The sequence below is a fragment of the Pseudopodoces humilis genome, chromosome 4, assembly GCF_049639895.1.
Source record: "Pseudopodoces humilis isolate 2021_Gansu_Grassland_sample_001 chromosome 4, ASM4963989v1, whole genome shotgun sequence".
In the NCBI taxonomy this organism is placed as follows: Eukaryota; Metazoa; Chordata; class Aves; order Passeriformes; family Paridae; genus Pseudopodoces; species Pseudopodoces humilis.
In genome coordinates this window covers 32,738,749-32,760,013 of record NC_142203.1, presented here as the reverse complement: position 1 = coordinate 32,760,013, position 21,265 = coordinate 32,738,749, and the positions used below count along the sequence as shown (strand labels likewise).

The following is a 21,265-nucleotide window of genomic DNA, read 5'->3' as shown; positions in this document are numbered from 1 at the left end:
GGGAAAGGCCAGGAAGTCATAGTAAGAGAGGCAGAAACAAAATGCATGACGTATGTCCTCTGTGCATGTGAACTAGGGAAGGAACATAGCCATGTTGCAGGTCTTTCACTCCTTTCAAGACTGGCTTCCATGGAGTGGCAGGAAGCCAGTGATGACATGATGAAAAGTCCTCATGGTGTGGACAGACCAAGACACTTGTCTGGAGTACAGGACCTCGAGGGGAAACCATATGAGAAGTGGCTGAGGTCCCTGGGTCTGTTCAGCCTGGATGAGACTGAGGGGAGACCTCGTTGCTGTCTACAACCTCCTCATGAGAGGAAGAGGGGGAGCAGACACTGATCTCTTTATCTGTTATGACCAATGACTATAGCTGAAGGCACAGCATGAGGTTTTGTTGGGGGAGGTTTAGGCTGGACATTAGAGTTTCCTAACCTAGAGGGCATTGGAACAAGTTCCCCAGGGCAATGGTCACAGCACCAGGTCCGAGAGAGTTCAAGAAGCGCTGGAAAACGCTCTCAGGCACATGGTGCCCATTCATAGGGCTGTCCTATGCAGGGCCAGAAGCTTGACTTGACGATCCTTGTCACGTTCCTTCCAACTCAAGCTACGCTGTGATTCTGTGAGTGGGACAGAACACAGCATTCCGTGGGCATCATCTTTACAGAGCTAGAGCTGAACTGAAGGACACTTCTGGCAGTCCTATGCAGGCCTGATAAAGGCGGGACGCGGAAAAAAAAAAAAACACGGAGAGACTCCAGCCCTGTGTCTGAAGTCTCAGCTCCCCAAATCTGGTAGAGAATGAGTAACGCGATCAGTGATGGAACGCCGGCTTAGGACATGCGCCCAGCTATTCTCTGCCCCTCTTTCTCCGCTCCTTTTACGTAAAAGAGCTGATTAATGCATGTCCTTCGGATCAGGCCGATGCTAGGTTCCGTTACCTTGGTCGCTTCCTTGCCCCGGGCGGCCCTGGCCCGGCAGCCCGCGCGGGAGGGCCGCCGCCCTGCCGGGGAGTTTCCTCTTCCTCCAGCAGCTCGGCCGGGGCGGGAGGAGGAAGGGGAAGGGATAGGGGCCGGGGCCGGGAAGGCTCCAGCGCGGCCGCCGCCGTCGCTGGTGCGGCAGGGGCGGAGCGGGGCGGGGGGCGGCCCCAGCGGCCGGCGGGGCCCGGAGCCACCGTGTCACGGCGCCCGGGAAGCCGTTGCCGCCGGATCCGCCCCCCGCAGGGCGAGCGAGGAGGCAGGAGGAGGAGAAGGGAGGCCGGCTCCTCGCCGCCTCTTGTGTTTTCGCCCCCTTCCCGGCCCAGCCCCAGCCCCTCTCCTCTCGCACCGGGGCGGCGGCGGGGGGCGAGGCCGCAGCGGCGCCCGAGCTGCCCGCGGGGGCCCCGGGGCGGGCCTGGGCCGCCGTCTCTGGTGGAGGATGTCCCGACATGAGGGTGAGCGGCGCGGGCCGCCCAGCCCGCCCGCGGCGGCGGCGGCGGGGCCCGGCCCGGCGGCCTGGGCGGCCGATCATCATCATGGCGCCGCCGGGAGCAGGGCCCGGGGCCCGGTGGCGGAAGGAAGGAGAGGCCCCGTCGGGCGGGCCGCGCTCTGCAGTGTCATAGCGGGGGAGGCCGGTACGGCCCGTTCACCGCGCGGCCTCCGCCGGGTGGGGCCGGAGTCGCAGGTACGGCCGGCGGGGGGGGCCGAGCAGCCCCGCTCCTGCGCCCGAAGGACGGGCGGAGCGAGGTGCGGCGCCCCCGGCGGGCCCGGCCGCTGTGGGTGGGCGGTGGCGCGGGGCGGCCCTGCCGACGTGTCGGCCGCCGCCGCGGCGGGTCCGGCCGGGCTCCGCACCCCAGGGCCCCCCTGGGTGCGGGGAAGCGGGGCCCGGGGCGGGAGTGTGCGGGCAGCCTGCCTGGCCCTGACGAGGGGTGGTTTGTGTTCTGGCGGCCCCGGGATCTGCAAGTTTTACTCTCGGTTTTGCCTTGCGGCCGAGGAGGCCGGTGCTGGTGTAGTAGTGGCATGTTTTGAGGCCGCCGGAGAAACGTGTTCTGTGTGCTGCTTGCCTCTGGTCCTGTTGTGTTTACCGCCGTGGAGGAGTTCAGTGGGTAGTTAGTCAGAAGGAGCAGGGTGGAGGAAGAGATGGAAGCTAAGAAAGGAATTCCTGCAGGAAGAAGATGGGAGTATGAAACAAGGTGAGAAAGTTGCTCGGCTTTTCCGCGCTAGTTTACCGGCCGGTAAAGTGTTTGGACTAGTATTCTAGAAAACCAGGGGTTGTCATCTGAAAAGGCAGCATTCTGCAATGTTAGGAACTTAATTCAATATTGTCTTCGTTTTCTCGTATCTAATTTATCATTTCTCCGTTTCATCTAATCTTAAAACATTTTGACAGAAACATAGGAGAATTCGGTATTTGTGGCTCATACTGCTGGCTTCTAGTTAGTAGCTTGATTTTAGGCAGTGTTGTACATGTGGTGGGTTTTTGGTGTGTGTCGCAGTACTTTGCAGACTTCTTGTTTGTGCAGGTGTGTGTGCATCTCTATCAAAGAATTGTCTTCCCCAAATCCACTAACTTTTTTCGATTATTTACTTTTTAAAGCTTAGTATGACAGCTGCTTTTTCTCCCCTCCCTCACCCCCCCGCATTCATGGTTTCCCAGGAGGGTGGAGATGGATTTCTTTATGGTTAAAGATGTTGTTTTTAACTAAAATGAAATGATCATCACAAAGTTGCTATTGGTGGTGATGTGGTAGGATTATGCAGTCTGTAAGTATCCGCTGTCATGCATGTATTCATAATACTCTCTTTAATGTACAGTAGTGGAATACAGGCTTTTCTAACTTGAATGGGTCAAAATTACGGAAGTTTTATCAAAGTGACAAGTGATACATGTTGTTCTTTAGTAGTTTTCAGTGACAAGTGCAGTGAATTATGTGATGTGTGTTAAAAAGTGTGTCAGCTTTGTCTTTTTGTTAAAATAGAATTTGAAAGTAGGTTTTCTTGTATTTTTTCTTATGGAGACTATAGATTGAATTTTCCTGTTAGATGTTTGTAGCAGGGAAAATTACATTTCCTGTCTTTGACAGTTATTGGTGTTTTTGAAGGAGTGACTGTTAATGAAACTGGGCTTAATATTCTCTTTACAAAGCAGATTAATTTAGACACACCTAGTTAGAAAAAAAGAGATAATTGCTTAATTACCTAATTGGTAAGCAAGTGTGAGTTTTGATAGTTTTGGATCCTGGATGTAGACTTCTCAGGTGTATGTGTGAACAAATAATGATTCCTGAAACCATGAGAACACTGTGAGATTAAAAATGACAATCAGTGTATCCTTGTGATTTTTTATTTTTTAGCTAGTCTGTGTCTTAATTTCTCAATGATTCTCCTCTTAGTTCACACTTCAGATATGTTATTTTAAGCAACTTTAGTTACAGGGATAGAATAACACATATTAGTATGGGAGGGATGGTTTTCCAACTTTATGGAGAAGAGGTTTGGGGCCTTGATTTTGGTAGAACTCTGGAAATCCATAGAAACCATATATTCAATAAGAAAGGCAATTTTTGCTTCAAAACAGTGAAAGGTTATTCACAGGTGACAGTTTTTGATCCAGTATGAGCAATTTGGGGATGGCTGCCTTGGAAGAATATAGTTATAGGGAAAAACCAAACTTTAATCATGTTTATGTGAAATTTTTTTTCTGTGTACTTTATTTAAAATGGTTCGTACACAAAGTTACAAACAAGATTTATTGATATTTCTTGACAGAATCGGGATGCTGTACTAGTTTTATGGTGGAAAAGTGTGCATCTGGATTTGTAAATGCGGGAGAGGTTAGAATTCTAAAAGCTTAGGACTTAAAGTAGGCTGTAAAGCATCTGATGGAGATTTATCCTTACTTTCCATTTGGCTTTCTTGACTGCTTCTTTGGTATAATAATCTCCGCAAAACAATTGTTTGTGGTACTTTGGTTAGTTGGTTCTGTTGTTTTTTTAAAAGTGAGATTTTGTTATCCTTCACAAAGAGTTTCACCGTTGCCTGCCTTATCACTGTGCTCTCATTTCAACATGAGGTGCAGACTCCTGTTTCTCCTAAATCCAGGAAAATGGACACCAACTAGAATTTGAATTTGTTACTTTTTTTGGATGTGTTTATTCAGTGTTCAAGAGACTTCCTTGGTAATGCTGTCAAAAGTTAAATATTTATTTATCTCTCAGTATTACTACGCTCTTCTAATTTTTCAAAACCATTTTTGTTCTGTGATTTGTTGTTAATAGGCTAGTTAAAAGCTTTGCCTTTGGTTTTGTAGAATGAAACATGAGGTCATTCCCTGGTCTTGGATTTCATGTTGTTCCCTTTATAGGAACAATATGCTGTGTTTCTCTGAGTTAGGCCCTCTGTGGAGGAATATATGGTGGTGTAATGTTTGGCAGTCTACAAGGAACAGGTAGGTAATTTTTTTTTACGCTCTGGAAAGTTTACCAGAAGGTATTTTTCTTATTACAGGTTATGTCTTTTTGTGAACATGTATCTGGCAATGATTCTCTTATTTGGCAGTAGCCACCACCCAGGACAGCAGAAAAATCAAGAATTGCAGATTCCAGGAATATCATTACAAGACCATTTTTGCAACTTGTTTTGTGGAACTAGGTCGCAACAGCATTAACTGGCCTGGGTTCAGATTCCCTACAGCTGGCATCTCCAGAGGGCTCCCAGTTCCATATCACCTGCATCACTTAGTTCTCCATCTCTCCTGCTCTGTGCCTCACTCCCAGACCCAGTTCCATCCTTTTCTGCTTGTTCTCACTAAAGGAGGTAGTCTTAAAGCTTCAAAGAGCTGTCAGCAATGCAAGTGCTGGGGTTTTTTGCTGGTCCCCATTTGTCAGCATTTCTTATGAATCAGCAAAAGTCTGCAGTCCCACCTGCAGATCCTAGTCCCACGTGAAGTAAATTGTGAATGGATGATGGTAAGGCGAGGTAATGGCTAGGAAGGGACGGCAGTGACTGTCAGGATCACATGGCCTTTCCAGATATTCTCCTCTGTCTTTGAGATCCTTTTAGCAGAGGGAGCCAGTGTTTCTGTGCTTCATTTCTTTGTGTGTATACATAAATGTGTTGAAGAGATACTGAAATCAAGTGCTTATCTGTAGTAGAAAGGTAGATAAGTAAATCTTAAAAAAGAAATTGAAAATGAGGAAATCATAGTTGCAGTTTAATACATACCAACCACTTGAAAACCATTAGTATAAAGGTAATGTTAGCTCCAGTCCACTAGCTGTACAGTGAAAAGATTGGGAGTCTGGTTAATGATGTTTTCTATAAGGTCATAATACAAAACATAAAACTTGATCTGAAACAAACTTTTTGAAAGCATTAATAGCAAGAGTAATTTCTGCCCTTTGTAATGATGCAATAGTTGTGTCATACTTGAGCTGCTATAGAAGGGTACTATAAACTCCCATCACAATAATGCTCAGCGTATAATAATGCTCATCAGTTGATGCATAACTTAATACTTCCTATAGTGTCAGTTACAAAGGTGCCACACAATTTGCAGAATTAATATATTTTTTGCATGTAAAACTTCTAATTCTCTTAACAAGACTACATATTTTTCGTACAAAGTAGTCAAGAGACAGTGTTGGTGAAGTATGACATGTAGTAATGAAATGTGCATCTGTGAGACCAGTTACAACTTGCTGCCTTCCAATGCTTACTTTGCTTGCATCTTCTCCAAACAAGGAGTTTGCTATTTCACAATACAGAATAATAATTTCTTTCATATGTTGCTGCCACTGAGATGTATTTTGTAGAAAGTCCAGATTAAGTTGTACATGTAACATAAAACAGTGAGGTTTTTTTTAATTTGTACTAGTATTTGAGTCTGCCAAAGCATTTTCTAACTGTATATGCAAAGCGTTTCATACTCTTGTTAGTTTTATTCTATGGTAGCATATTAATGCATCTAATTGCAGATGTAGTGTAGTATTTGAAAATTAGTTAGTATGACAATTTGACTAGCAAGAGATGTGTTTAGGCACAAAAAATGTTAACATTAAATGTAAACAGCTTCAAATGTGATTGGAACTATTTGAACACCATTTGCTTTTTTATTAAACTTGTTTGATTTCAGTAGGAAACTGAATCACCCTTTAATGATAAAAAGCTGGAAAAAGAAGTCATATTTTAACTGGCAAGATACTTTCTGGCTTTATGGAAGCTAGATTTTAAAACAAGGGTTCTGGTTCTGGTTTAGGAACCTGTGTGAACCAAGCTTCCACTGTTCCTGCAGAGTCTGAACAAGGTCCTCCAAAATGTTTGTAAAGGGAGACTGTTTTTTCTCTCAGGACCTCATAAAAACTAATGACAACATCATGGGAAATGGGAGAAAAATAGTAGATTTAAATTATCAATGTTGAAAGGCTGATAGCCTCTATCTTAAGCGGGAAAACTGGAACAGAGCTGTAATTCTTTTAACATTATTAGGTGGGGTTGAAGAGAGAAGACAAACAGTGGAAAAGCTCTTCCAAATGTTGATTTGAACAAGAAGGGATTCGGGGAAATTTGTGGAACCATGAAAATTGCTTGAGTGGTACTGGACAAATAAAATTCATACATGTTAAGTAAAAAGAAAGCTTTTCAAATACTTTTGATACTTTACTGATAACATTTGAGGGAGAGTTGTTGGTGTCACCTGCTGTTAATTGTTGTATCATCATTGTTATATTATTTCTGTTACTGTTAAATACGAAACCAAAGCAGCAGCTGCTGTGTTAGTAAATTCAAGAAGCTGCTGGGCACAGCAGCGTATTTGAAGAATGTTGCTCGAGAATTGGGATATAACAGAGACAAGTTGCAGAGACACCAATAACTCAACCTCATTTGAGTATCTTTACTTTGTACACAGCTGCTTATTGTCTACTCCACACCACCTTGCATTCTTTAGAGTGTGCAGGAGGGTTCTCTATGTTCGACCACCACTCAATGTTTGTGACCGTACAGCAAATGAGTAGATAGAGACATTGCAGAAAGAAAGGATGGCCAAGGTGTTGACAGTGGAGCTTTATTGTGGAAAGCTGGATCAACTGTCCTGTTCTCTGTTGCAGTTCATGTGAACTGCTAGGTGAGTTACTTTGTCAGGAATTCACAGGTAGCTGTTAGCTGTTTGTTCCTTATGAAGACCTGATCTGGGATTTTGGGATCTGAGCATTCACACCTTCAACTGTATTAACTGAGCAGTGAGCTTTGGAAAAACACTTAGTTGTAGAAAATCAAGAATTATTAAAAATCCATAGTTTGGCATCTCAGATTGGGTGATTGAGTTCAGTAGACTTGGAATTTTATTTTTTACATCCTGTGGTTTCCTTCTATTTCAAGAGAAGTGAGATCTTGCTTAGAAGTGTTGTTGAAGTTAATTCATTGATGTTTGGGCTGCACTGAAATGCTGTAGATAAAATGCTTACAGATACTCAGTGCAAATTTTTTTGAACTCTGTGATAACTAAGGGCTCAGGCTGACTAAGGAAGACAAAACAAACGGGGACTTTCATGTTTGTTTGCTAACATTGTACATGCTGGTGCACTGATTAAGGTGGTATTTTTTAAGGAATATAATTGTGTTAAATGACATCTGATAAATTCTGACCGTAGATTGATAGTAGGGATACGTATATTTTTGTGTAAGGTAGTGAGCATGCATGGTTTTTGTTCCTGGAATCATTTGGGCTAAACCCTCCACATGCAATGTGTTCTTCCCCTCTACAGGACATAGAATAGATGAGCAGATTTAGGTTCTGAAAATGGAGACGTAATAGAGAAGGAATATACAAAACTTTAGCTATAGGCAGAAGTGTTGCTCACCTATACAGAAACAACATTATTGAGGTACTGTGAGCAGTTCAGAAAACTGAGTGCTGTTAATGAATCAGGATGTAAGGATGTGTGAGGGGAATTACTGCATGGACAGAAATTGAAAAGGTGTTTGTGTCAAAAAGAAGGCTAGTAGAGAATCTGAAAGAAAGGCATTACTGCATAAAAGGTAATCTGTGATCTCCCTTTTCAAATACAAGAAGAAATCTCATGAATTCTAGGGGAGAAATAAAATTGAACTGCTTTTTTGTACACTGTGTGATGAGATTATGGAGGTTTTTATTTATTGTTCTTGCAGCTACCTTATATCCAGATTCAACAGTTAAAGCTTTAAATTTGATCTTAAACTTTCTGTTCCAGGTATTTTAACTACTTCAATACAAATGTGACTATCAAGGATCTTAAATCTTAGCTCCCTTTCACTTGAGTGTCTGGTTTGAACTTACTCCAACAGTTTTCCATATATCTAGTCCTAATGCTTATCCACATTTTTTTCTTTGCGTAGCATTTTGACACAGTAAAGTAAGAGCATTTGGAATTCAGTGTGAGGCATAGAGACAAGCTCATTAGTTTCACTGTTTCAGAAAATATGTATAAACCCAACGTTTCAGTTCAGATCTACTTGAAAAGTTTAGTGTGGCTTATTACCATTTACTAAGTTTAGACATGAGATCTGTGCTGAGTAAAAATTGTGAGGCAGCATCACAGAAGCCTTGGAATTGTGTATCAGAGGCATGTGCAGGTAATGGGTTTATTTCTACCACTTGAAATTAATTGTTCTAGTTTTGAATTAATTTTTAAGTATGACTAGAAGAAATTGGTGGAGCCTCTGACATGTTAGGAAAAAATGATTCCACCTTACCTGCCAGATTTGTTCTGATAATGTAGTTTGAATAAGTTGATAAGGTGAGGATAGATGCATTTACTTGATGGAATTTCTGTTTTCTTTTGTTTTTAATGTTTAAATATTTGTAAAAAAATTTTAGGTGTCATCTATGATTTGCTTTTTATGAGTGTTCCTTTTTATTGCTCATCACCCTGCAGTGAATTTCTGTTTGTGCTAGTTCTTTCTGTTGCGATTACTTTATTTGGAGCTTCTAGAGACTGTCTCTAAAAATCACCCCATTTTCAGTTGGAGACCTGGGTACAACTTTTTTGTTGCAATAAACTTGGAACCTGGACACAAGGGACTGTGATGTTTCTCCCATGTGCACAAGGGATATCTGGCGTAGATTTGTCTTGCCAATAGGCAGTCAGCAAAGTCTCCTACAGGTAAAAATTAGTGGTATTGTACTCCATTGCAGTGAGTTTTATAGATGTAAGGCCATTCCAGTTTTTTTATTCCTTGGGACATTTCACTAGTATATATTGTTTGTAGCTATCACTTCATATTAAGTCCCCATAGTACTTAAAATTTGTCTTTAATTTTTACCAAAACACTACTTATATTTTTACTAAAATACTATTGATCCTGTGCTGCATTTGATTTGTACCATCCCACTATCATCACTGACAAAATGCAGATGAAGAAAAATAATTTAAAAATGTTTAAAGAATATACTGCAAAAGTTAGATAAAACAACAGACATTGTTCTAAAAGAAAAATTATAACTGCATTTTTTTTTCTTACCTCAGGTCAGATTTGATCTTTCCCCTTCTGCCACTTCCTGGTGCCAGATTCTTTTTGGGAGGCAATGTTTCTTGTCTTGACTGACAAGAGGTGCTGTCTCTGGTAGGATAAATTATCTTTGCTTTCTTTCTTTTTGCCTTTGATTTCTTATCCTTTACCCTCTTTGTTGTCACTATTCTTTCTTCCCCTTGGCTGTGCTCTCACTTTGCTAATTTCCTCCTTTGAGTGCTCTGGTGTGGGATTTTCAACAACCTCTTGGGAAGCTGTAGACCCCTGTTGGGTGCAAGTGCAATAGAAATTTAGTGCCTACCTCTCTAAGCCTCTTTGAAAAGCAGAGTTCTGGTGTTTCTTGGTGCACAACGTGCCCTTGCTTGTTTCGGAAAAAAACTGTTGCTGGAAAGGTTTTAGGCAGCTGGATACTGAGATGGATTTGTGTTTTGTTTTTTGCTGGCTGATAAGATGAGGTACCTTTAGTAGTGAAAGTTTTACTAGGTTATGGCTGATGTGGTCTTTAATTATTTCTTGAGCAGAGTCACTGTTTACAAAAAACAGTTGATTCCTAGTGTAAATGCTATTTGCTATTAGCTTATTGATACTAAAGCAGCCAATGTTCTTGACTGAAGGTGATTTCTAATGGCTCCTTCTATGAGACTGTATTTACTTAAAAATTTGAAGGAATTAGGTGAAGTCTATGTACAAACAGTGTAGAAATCAGCATAAATTAATGTGACAGATAAAAATATTCATATTATGGTTGTAATTTAAAACAAATTCCCAGAACAGTTTTCAGACCAACAGAGTTGTTTTCTAGATGCTTGATGTTATGGGAGGAACTTCATGGCAGCTTCTGGAAATAAACACCTGGGTGTGTGCCTAGAACAACATTAGAATTACTTAGCAGATGAATAGCGGCATTCTGGAGGTGCCTGGTTGGAGAGCAGTGCTGTGAGCTGTTAAACAGGTGATACTCTGGGCACCTGATAGGTGTCTCAAGTGTCCTAGCTCCAGCAACAATAGATCATACATGATTTTCAAGGTCACAAATTCATTAGTATACAGTCATGTAAGGACATCTTGTGTGATTGTCAATAATTTTTGTCTTTATCTGCAAATAAATGGTTCTGGTAAGAACTGACACTCAGTTTTTACTGGAAATGTGTTTTTGGATATTTACCTCTCTGTGTGTGTGTATGTTAGCTGTACATTCTCAGAAATCATTGTTCACCTGGAATTAATTTTAAACTGCCATGAGTTTTGAATGTAAACCCTTGGCAGCTGGACTTTCATGATAGAATGGAATTAACTCTGGAGAAATCTGTGGTTTGGGCACAAGGACTTCTCTGTGCTCAGGATACCATCACAACACTTCTACTCAACAAAGTAAATGTTTGAATTATTGCATATTTGCATGTGCTTTTAATGTTGGCAGGAATGCTGAGATGTGCCTAACACAAATGGTGTTTAATGTGTAGCTGTTATGTGTATTTCAACATGCAAGCTGAATTGTGGGTTATCTCTGCAAGTGGAAAATCTCTGTAGTGAGAAGCAGCTTATGATCCACTGATGAAGTGGGTCTGGGAGAGCAACTTTACCAAGAGCAACAGTGTTGGAGCAAAGGTCACATCTGGACTGACATAATTGTGCCACTGCACCTCCCAAAGTTTCCTCTGTCATTACTTTCTGAGAGTAAATTAAGGTCACTAACTTCAGCCCCTGAATTATTGCTAGTATTACTTTTCACTTGTCCAAAGTAGACTCTTTGAAACTAGTTGTGGCAGTGGAAGTAAGTTTGGGAAAGAGATTAAGAGTGCCCTTAAAGAAAGACATCTAAGTTTCACATAAGTAAAGTGTAGAGAATTCAGAGCTTTCTATGTAATGACTAAGCCCTTTTCAGTCTAGATGTGCATAAGATAGCTCAGATGATTTTAATTCCATACCTGTTTCCTGCTATCATTTGTGCTGTTCTGATAAAATGACAGTGTCAGTAAGTGTAGTTTGATCTCAGACTGTGCAGATGGAAGTCAGTTACTTCTACTGTAAACCATGACCTGTTGATAACATTAATTAGATACCTTGCAGGTTTAAGAAGATGAAGTAGAAACTGCAAGTGTCTTGACTCAGGAGTAGGTCAGGCACATTTTCCAGCTCTCTTCTCCCTTGGTTATCTTCAATTTTAGAAAATTCCAAAGACAAATAAAAGCCTGTTTGTCTCCCTGAATTCAGAAAGAATGGGTACTGTGATCTGCAGATATCTTTTCCAAGGTTCTTTGCCATGAGGCCTGTGAAATGCCAGGTAGGATCTGACAACATACAGTGCTCCTTATTCTGAAAGACACTTGTGGTGAGTTGAGAAAACAGCTTGAGATTTTGCTGTAGAAGAATGGCTTTGTAAATTAAGATATACAAATAAAGATTCATTAGAATATAAACTTGTCTTTGTAATGCAGATAATTGAATAATTGACTGTTATTAGTAAAATTTCTACTGGTAGATGTTGCTATTGATTATGGGCTGTTGCAGGTTGCTGTCTAAAGTTTAAGAAGCAGAGAATCTGCAAGATACAAACTCTCAAGTTTAACTTATGTCACATTAAAAAAAATAAGTATAAATGGAGGATATTATGAAGTTTTGGGTTATCTCATAGTTTATTAGAATATTATCCAGCTGCTAAGTATTGGAACCAGTTACTGAGAGGCATCATTCTTACTGTGTCTCAAAGCTCAGCTAATATCTTGTTCCTAGAAGCATTAGGGATTAAAGGAAAACGACCAGAAAGTGAAGGAATAGATTGTTGGGAATTCCATGCCAGAATACTTTTATTTAGCTAAGACTGAAGAACTTCAAGGTGATAATTGAATGAGGTGCAGGACTCCAGGCTCTAACTTTGAGAAGTATTGTGATGTATCTCTTCAGAGGAAATATTTCATGTCATCTGCTGATGAGCAATCTTTTCATGCTTACATTAAATGTTGTGTTGAGCTTCCAAACCTATTATTCCTTCCTTCTAAATGTCCTTCTTCAAAAATTGTCACTTTTCAAGAAAGCAGACACTTTCTTAGCCGATATAATAGGACATGGCATTAAATGTCCCTAATCAGTAAGATGACATTGCTTGCATGTTCCTTCACAGTGCAAAGCATTTGGAAATCTTGGCAGTGTATAGCAAATTTAAAAGTTCATACTGTAGTTTGTTCTAGTTAATTGAGAAACTCGAGAGAAGCTGCTGGACTCGGGAGTATCTCAGAAATTAGAAACTGTAGGGGAAATCTGATGGCCTATATTCAGGATTGAACAGGCCTTAGGATTAAAGAAGACGAAACAGGTTGTGTGTAAATAATTGTCCTTCTGTTTTCCTGGCTTTAATTTAATTTAATCCTGCAATAAGTGTGGGCATCCTCTAATTGTACACAATAAAAATGGACTCACTATTGTCTGTACCATAGGCTGTAAGTTACAAAATTTGGGTCTATTACCTGTACTGAAAGATGTCTGGAAATCAAAAAAACCCTTACAGACCTCTTAGCTGTAAAATATATTTTATGTGGATGGGATTTCAGGTGCATTGGGCGTACCTCTTTCATCCTGAAAAATTTTATAGTCTGACAGAACCATTAACTTTGTGAAGGTAAGAAGTCCTGAGTTGCTTCTGAGTTTGACTGCTGAGAGCTGTATTGGGGAAGTTAGGTAGCTACTAACTCCAGCACATGCGGAAGAACCTGGAAGGAAAATAGGTAATACTTACTGTCTTGTAATAGCTGACAATAGCTGTGTTGCAACAGTCAGAGGGAACTCAGAAAATCTGTAAAAGTAACAGCTGTCTTGAAGCTTTACCAGGACTTTAGACATCCTGTTCAGCTGAAGGTGTCTCTTCATCCATGCATCCCAGCGACATCACCTGGAAGACTGTCAAGGGAAATGGAAGGGTTATTAGGCTCATACCCAACCTTAGTTTACAGTTGTGTAAAGTAGGAGAATTACTCTATTTGTAGTAGCATGTTTGACATCAAACTTTAGAATCCAGCACAGTGTGCCGTGAGGCAGTCTTAAGAAACAATGTACATCTTTAAAGTAAGTATTAATTGCAGAAGATGCAAATTTGAGGATGAGTAATTCTGCTTGTAAACATTTCAGAACTTGAAGAAGCTCAGCCTTTAGTGCGTTAAAGCCACCTTTCTGTGTGGAATTCAAGCAGTGGGCAGTGGAGAACAGAGCTTGTAAGTTAGTCTGAAAATGTAATGGAAAACGTTGTGCTTCCAAGAGGTAGAAATTGAGGTAAAACAGCTAAAATACCTCTCATATGTCTGCTTTCTCCTGCTTTATTATCTGTGTTTTCCTCACTAGTATCTTTGTATTATAGATTTTTTTTTTATAATAAATTGTTTAAGAACTTTTCAATGACAATCTGTCAGATTTGTTTGCTACACTTAATCATACTGTTTCATACATTTTATAACTGTAGCATGGCACCTGAGCCTGTAGTAAGTAACTGAGACCTAAAGGGTCTGTGTGTTTGATTATCCCTCTCCTTTTTTCTTGAATCATGAAGTGAGATATGTTTTATCTGTTTTGACAAAATGCTATATTATTGACACCTGGTTTATTTTGTGGTTCAGTAAATAAAGCAAAACATCTGTGTCTTGTGTAAGAAAATGAGCTAATTACATTAGAAACACTTAAGTACTGAAGAGTCGAGCTGTGATCTGCAATTTAGTGATGGGTTTTAGTGTTTAGTGACAGATCAGAAGCTCTTTAGAAAAATTCTGTGGCATGTTATTTTCAAATAGAGTGGTTAGTAAACTATTCTTAAAAGTAAGTTGGATACATATACGAGATGATCAGAGTTATCAGGGAAATGTTCCAGAACATAGTACTTCGATCATCTTTGGTTTTTATGCATGTGTAGTTTAAGGGGACAAGAAAAACAAAACTATAGGTAATAAAGCTCAATGAAACTCCTCCTAGTAAGAAAAACAAGAGGAAAGGTAAGGCATTTGTTATGGCTGACAAATGGTTGTGTTGCCAACACAGGGAACATAAGAGCAACATATAAGAAGCCCTGCTGAGAAGAGCTTGAGGATGCTGGTGGATGAGAGGCTGGACATGATCAAAGAGCCCAGAAAGCCAGTTGTTTCCTGGGCTGCATCCAAAGCAGTGTGAGCAGCAGGGGAGGGAGGGGATTCTGCCCCTCTGCTCTGGTGACACCACACCTGGAACCCTGCATCCAGCTCTGGGGTCCCAGCACAGAAAGGACATAGAACTGTTGCAGTGAGTCCAGAGGAGGCCACCAGATTGATATGGGGGATGGAGCACCTCCTCTATGAGGGAAGGCCAACAGAACTGGAATTGTTCAGCCTGGAAAAGAGGAGGCTTTAGGGGTACCCTAAATGTGGCCTTCTAGTACCTGAAGGGAGCCTCCAAAAATGTTGGGGATGAACTTTCTACAAGAGAGAGTGGCTTCAAACTGAAAGAGGACAGGTTTAGATTAGACATTAAAAAAACATGCTTTTGGAGATGATGAGGCACTAGAGCAGGTTGCCCAGAGAAGCTGTGGATGCCCCATCCCTGGAAATGTTTATGGCCAGTTTAGATGGGGCTTGGAGTAACCTGGTCTAGTGAAAGGTGTCCCTGCCTGCAACAGGGATTTTGGATCTAGGTGATCTTTAAGGCCTGCCCAACTCAGACCATTCTGTGATTGAATTAGGAAGGAAGTCTATGCCATGAAGAACTGGAAAAAGGAGGAGGGAGGAATGGAACCAGCTCAAAGCCTGATGGAACAAGACTAAATCTTTTTTGCTTTAGGTTACTGTATTTCCCACAGTGCTCTTCTGGTATAGCCTTCCTATCATAAGCAATTGTTTCTGGAGACATATTAAGGACTTGAGAAGCAGTTCTGTGTAAGAGTGAGAGGAAACATTGCCAAGACACTCTGTTTATGTTCAGATTAAAAAAAAATGCTCTGAGAAAGCCCAGGATAGAATATTGCAACTACTTAGAAGAATAAATTGTAGGATTTAGCCTCCTCTTTTCCCCTCTTCGTTGTATTCAGAGACTTAATTATTTTAACAAGTTATAAGGTCTCTTGTTGCGTTAAGGAAAGATAAATTCCTTTTATGATAATGTGATGCAATTCAAAATCATGATTTTGAAAGTAGTCTTTAACTTTTGTGCTCCTCTCTATGACCTGAGTTGACTGGGAGGAATCCAGGTGTGACTGCCTTGTGTTAGGTATTGCTTTCTTTAATGACGAAAAGAACCACTTGCTTTTATTTTTCTCCCTGTTCCAACTGCTTTATAGATGTGTTTTCATGACCTGGAAAGTGTGTATTTCCAGACCACTTGGTGCAAGTCTTTTAAGTCTGAGCTATTACGAGACATGTAATCACAAAGTGTTACTACTAAAGCTGGAGCACTTGCTGCATGCAGACTTTTTCTGTCTTTCACTTCTAGCTCTTTGGTTTCCCAGCCAGTATTGCCTACTTTCTGCATTGTTACCTGTGATGAATCTTGCCTTTTCCCCATCCCACAGGGCAGGAAAAGCTTGCTATGTTTGCCTATTTGGGTAATGTTTAAAAGGATCAGGAGTGAATTTAATAGTGCAAAAGGAGGTAAAACTGAGTGTGTATTCCTTACACTGGAGCTACGTCTAAGGTGTACCTAAGTAGTTAATTTTGGCTAAGCTGCTCTTAGTCTCTACCAGTTGTGGGATTTTTTTTCCTTATCTGCCTGGAACAGTGGCTCCTAGAAAAAGCATTCTTCAAGCATGTTTACTTCTCTGTTTAGCTGGTTTGTATTTCTCAGTTGTCTCCTAAGCTTGATTGGACATGTCTTATTCTCCTTGTGTGTTTTTACCTTTTTATGCCACTCTACCTAAATAACAGCAATCCAAAATGTATGAAGGTTTATTTTCTGAAAATGCTATCTTAATTTTTCTAGGGCTCCACAAAGAAGTACCGTTTTACTTATTTCTTTTTAGGATTTTAGTTTTTTTCTTGTCTCTTATGCCTGTAAAACTCATTTGTGTGTGGTATACTTTCCCCCAGCCCAATTTTCTTTGAGCTGGTGCTTGCCTGAGCAGTGTATTTCTGTTGTTTCATCCTGAAACAAACTCAGGAACATGTCCTATTGAGTGAGAAACTTTGCCATTGATTTTACTAGCTAGGGGATGCAGCTTAGTGCTGTTACTCTTTATTTTCTTGCCCTGGAGCTGTTGGTAGCTATCTCAGTTGAAGTATTTTTCTGTTAATAAAGTTCACATGCTGTTTACCATTTTCTAGGTTAATGGAGTTGTTAAATAAAATCATGTCTGGTGTCAGTTCTTTTGCTGCCGTGCTACAAACTTCTTGTGCTCCATTGCAATCTATTTATTTTTAATGTATTTACAGTACTTTAGCAGGCTTTTGTGTTGTGATGGTTTTGATGGTCAAATTAAATTATATTAATTGAATTATAAGAGACATGTGAGATAGTATGAAATAAATTACTAAATTGGAAATGCAGATTGGCTTGATCAGAAATCCTGAGTGATTCCTGTACAGAGTTGGGCATGTTTTTCAAGTGCTTACTAATCACTTGCTCCTGATACCCAAGATAACCACAATGGTTGTGTGTATAACTTCCACAACCTGGGATGTGAAAGCAAAAATGGAAAAACATCTTTTTGCAGCAGCTGGCTGATGCTCATGTGTCAAGGCTGGTACTTGCTGGACCAGCTGTACTGTTAGATTCTTTGTTTTTATACCAGGGAAATGGTTGTCCCTCTGTCCTCAGCATTGCTGAGGCCGTGCCTCAAGTAGTATGTTCAGTTGTCTTCACTTTAAAAGGACATTGAGGTGTTTGCATAGGAGGGCAACAAGGCTTTGACACATCCAGAATGTATGGAATGGCTGAGGGAGCTGTGTTTGTTTAGTCTTGAGGAGGCTCAGGGGGAACCTCATTACTCTCTTCAACTACCTGAAAGGATGTTGTAATGAGATGGGGGTCTGTCTTTTCCAATGTGCATGCAATGAGAGGACAAGAGGAAATGTCCTGCTACTGAGACAGGGAAGATTCAGCTTAGATATTAGGGAAAAAAAAAAAAATTCGGGTAGTCAGGAATTGGAATAGTTTGTTCAGGGGGTTAGGGGAGCCAGGTATCCAAGATGCATCTGGATCTGCCACTGCATGGTATTGGTTTAGTTATTAAGGGATTACAGTATTGCTGGGTGGACAGTTGGATTTGATGGCTGTAAAGGTCTTTTCCAGCTTGATGATTCTGCGATTCGAAGTATCAGGCACTGTGCAAGTGGGCTTCATGAAGATTGTTGACAGCAGAGAGGTGAGCAGATTCGGGTGTCTGTTTCTGCTCCAGACTCCAGAGAGGAAGGAGTGCAGTGAAGAAAACAAATGCCTTTTGTAGGCCCAATTCCCCCCCTTTCCTCTTACCTTCTTTTTTTTTTTTTTTCCAGGTCAACAACATCTCTGCCTGCAACTTTAGTCCTATAAGTTCTTTTTATTCTGGTTACTTCTTCCACTTTGCTGTACAAAAACCCTCCATGTTCAGCCATGTTGCACACAGGCTGTGTGAGGGAACAGAGTATTTTTTGTTACTTCAAGGGTATAGTGTGCGAATTTTCTTTTCAGTACTCGTAGCTGCGAGGGTGATGAAGTAGGTTCTGTTTTGTATGTGTCTTTAATGTTTATTTTCACAGTTTGCTTTAGTAAGCATGAGGAAAAGTAAACGAAAATTAATGTTCTGTGTTTTCAGTAATTTTTCTGGTGAAATGCTGACAGAAACAGAAGTTCTGAGAATTTGACCTCCCAATCTAGGCAGTAGTCTGCATTAAGAAATTAATCTCTTAAAGTAAGAAACAATTGGCATTTCTTTCTTAACTATCAAATGACATGTTTTCCTCTCTTCAGTCTTGGAAACAATTGAACTGCTTAAGTAGAATGTCTTAAGGTTTTGACTTGCTGTGTGGCATGAAGACTACAGATGAGATAGTTAATGTTAAGTAAATTTATTTAAAATTGAACAAATCCAGAACAATCCTTTAAAACACTTTTTTACACTAAAACTTACCAGATATATTTTAAAAGTAGTGTTATGTATGATCTTCGTAATATGTAAATAAAATGCAATATACAGGTTGCAACCCTTTGTACCACTAAAGAGGCAGTGTGACTTCTTAATTTTCATTTGCATGCTTGAAGTTGGGGTTTTTGAAAGGTAGAAACCTTAAAGTTTGCCCAGTCCCTTGGAACTGAGTGGTACTCTTGCATGTAATACTTTTAGTCTTTAGAACCCTTTCAGTACTTCATGTAAGTTAGGAAGAAATTCTTAAGTAACTGGCATTTTCTTTCTGGAGAAGAAACCATTGATGGGCTAATTTTGTATTTGTGTTGTACATGAATGAAATACGGTGATTCTCACTCTGAGCACTGATGAACGAAAAACAGTAACTGAATTGGCTAGAAGTTTTGGATATTCAGCTGCTGACAGGAATGCTAAATGCTGATAACTACCTGTAAAACTAGTGTCTTCCAGTGTATTCCCAAGAGAAAGGAATTTAATTCTCAGAAACAGTAGAATGACTAAGTACTTTTATCTGGAGCTAATTTTTATTTTCACTGTTTGAATACTTCAGATGTTGGCTTCATATGTGTTTAAAATGTTTTCTAATGACTGGTATTTTCTCTGAAATTTCTGAAAATTAAACACATTCAAAGTATTAATGTAGTTTAAGTCCTCATGTCGAGGCTGGAACCTATTTCAGCATCTTTTTATTACTCATCTTTGACCATATGTTCTTTACAAGAAAAAAAATACTGAATTTTCTGCAGTTTCTCTCATAATTTTTTATCTGGGTCCTATTATTGGGATTTTAATATCATTATTATTTTGATTGCCCTTAGTTTCTGAGGACAGCTGATATGGGAGAAAACCTTTACTTTTTTACAAATGTGTGTCTATCCAAGGCAGTAATGGCTTGGGACATTACAGACATGTTAGTTGATGTTATCTCATGGCTTTGCTTGAACTTATATAAATATATATATGTGTGTGTATGTATGTATATAGTATTTGAACCACGTGGTTTTTTTCAGTGTTCTCTACATTTTTAATTCAGATTATGTGCTCTCTTTGGTGTATCTATAAAACCCAGGACCACTTACATTCATTTTAGTTAATTTTTAGCAGAAACAGTTCCGTTTCATAAGATCTAGTTATGTTTGGCTATCAGGATTAAAATATGGAAGGTGTTGGGGAAGAGCATTTTTTTAACTTTGTTTCTAGATTCACTCAAATAACCATTCAACAGCCTTCATGTAAAATGCTGAAGTAATTGACCTGGATGAAAAGAAAATGTGGGCTTGATGTAATCTTAATAAATGTAAGATTTGTGCAGTGAAGGGGTAAAACATACTTTATTAATGGGATTGTTAGGTATGTCTCAACTCCATTCAGAGTGTGAAGCTAGAGAGACTGAGTTGATACTGCAAGGGAATACTTCTGAAGAAACTTTCAGAACCTGGTGTTTGATAGTTAAAAGTGAACTAGCCTTCCTTAGGCTTTTAGCACAATGCTGTCCTCTGGTGGAATAGTGTTGCATTAAAAGAGCATTTTATACTTAACAACAAGGTTTTAATTAGATACGATCTATGTTTTGCTGTGTATGTTGGTCACTTAGAGCACTAACAAAGTAGAACAAAATTGGAGGATGCCTCCAGTATCATCTATGATGTAATGTAATCTGTAACTAAAATGGATATTTCTTACTTTTACCATTCCAAGCCAATATTTTCCATAAGATGAATCAGAAGTTCTCGTTGAGCAGCAAGTTGTTTGGGATTGATAGGATTTCATTCTGTGATTCTTCTAGAAGCCAATAGTAACAGTTCTTGCAAGTCAGAAGTGTATCTAAATAATTGTCACAGATTGTTCATGTTTTTCTTCAGGCTGGTTCCGTGCTTTTGTTCCCTGCTTTAAAGCGAACTTCTCTAGAATGTTTTGTTGGGGTTTTTTGGGTTTTTTTTCACAAAACCAGTGATTAATGTGTATGCATCCTGTTTAATCTGTCAGTCTTGAATCCATTACTTACCTGCCATACTTGGAAATGTAAGATAAATGCAGAGAAATATTGGATAGACACATACTGTAAGACGTGCTATGCTAAATAAAATGTTACCTTTGAGGGTTTGAGGTTTGTGCAGAAGGAACTTCTGAAATTTAAGTTGATGCATGGATTAAAGTGTAAAAGGTTAAAATCAAAAGCTGTTGTTGTAGTAGAAAGAATAAGGTGGGAGGAAATTATTCGGTTATTTCAGTTTCTAGATTGCATGTTGAATAGGTAGTCAAGATTTTGGCAGCCAAGTAACAGGCTTGAAGAGGATCAGGAAGAACTGTCAGGCCTGACTTGGCTCAGACTGTTATAAGAAGGGAAAAAAAAGTAATATCATTTCTGGAAAAGAGATCCTGCTGGGTTCAGTGGGAGGTCTGGGGATTTAACCATGTCTTTAACTCCTAAATTTCAATGTAATTATCTTCCCTTCTGCAGTTTGCATTCTGTGCTACAGGTGAGGATTATAAGCGTGACCTGGTACATCCCTTGCTGCCAGCCTGTTCTTTAGAGCAGAGGATGTGGTGGTTGTTGTAAAATACCAGCTTTGAGAGATGCAGAAAGAACGCTGTCTCTAGAACATTGCTATTCTCTTGGTCTGACTTCACCAGCCATAGGGATTCGTTATGCTAATATTAGTTTTTCTGTTTGAAGCAGATTGTAGATGTTCTAATAATTGACCATAAGTAACAAAGT

At 40.0% G+C, this 21,265-nt stretch overlaps 1 protein-coding gene across 2 annotated transcripts in view; it reads left to right on the top strand.

Annotated features, from left to right (window-relative positions):
- The first annotated feature begins 897 nt into the window (after positions 1-897).
- The window catches only part of LOC102110995 (E3 ubiquitin-protein ligase KCMF1), a 42,462-nt gene continuing 22,094 nt past the window's right edge, over positions 898-21,265 (top strand). Inside the window, exon 1 of one of the 2 annotated variants that reach the window (XM_005530925.3) lies at positions 898-1,429. In XM_005530925.3, coding sequence (XP_005530982.2) covers positions 898-1,429 — 532 coding nt within the window. Of the gene's footprint in view, positions 1,430-1,903; positions 2,168-21,265 lie in introns of those variants that run through there. The other variant, XM_014259668.2, reaches the window with a different exon arrangement.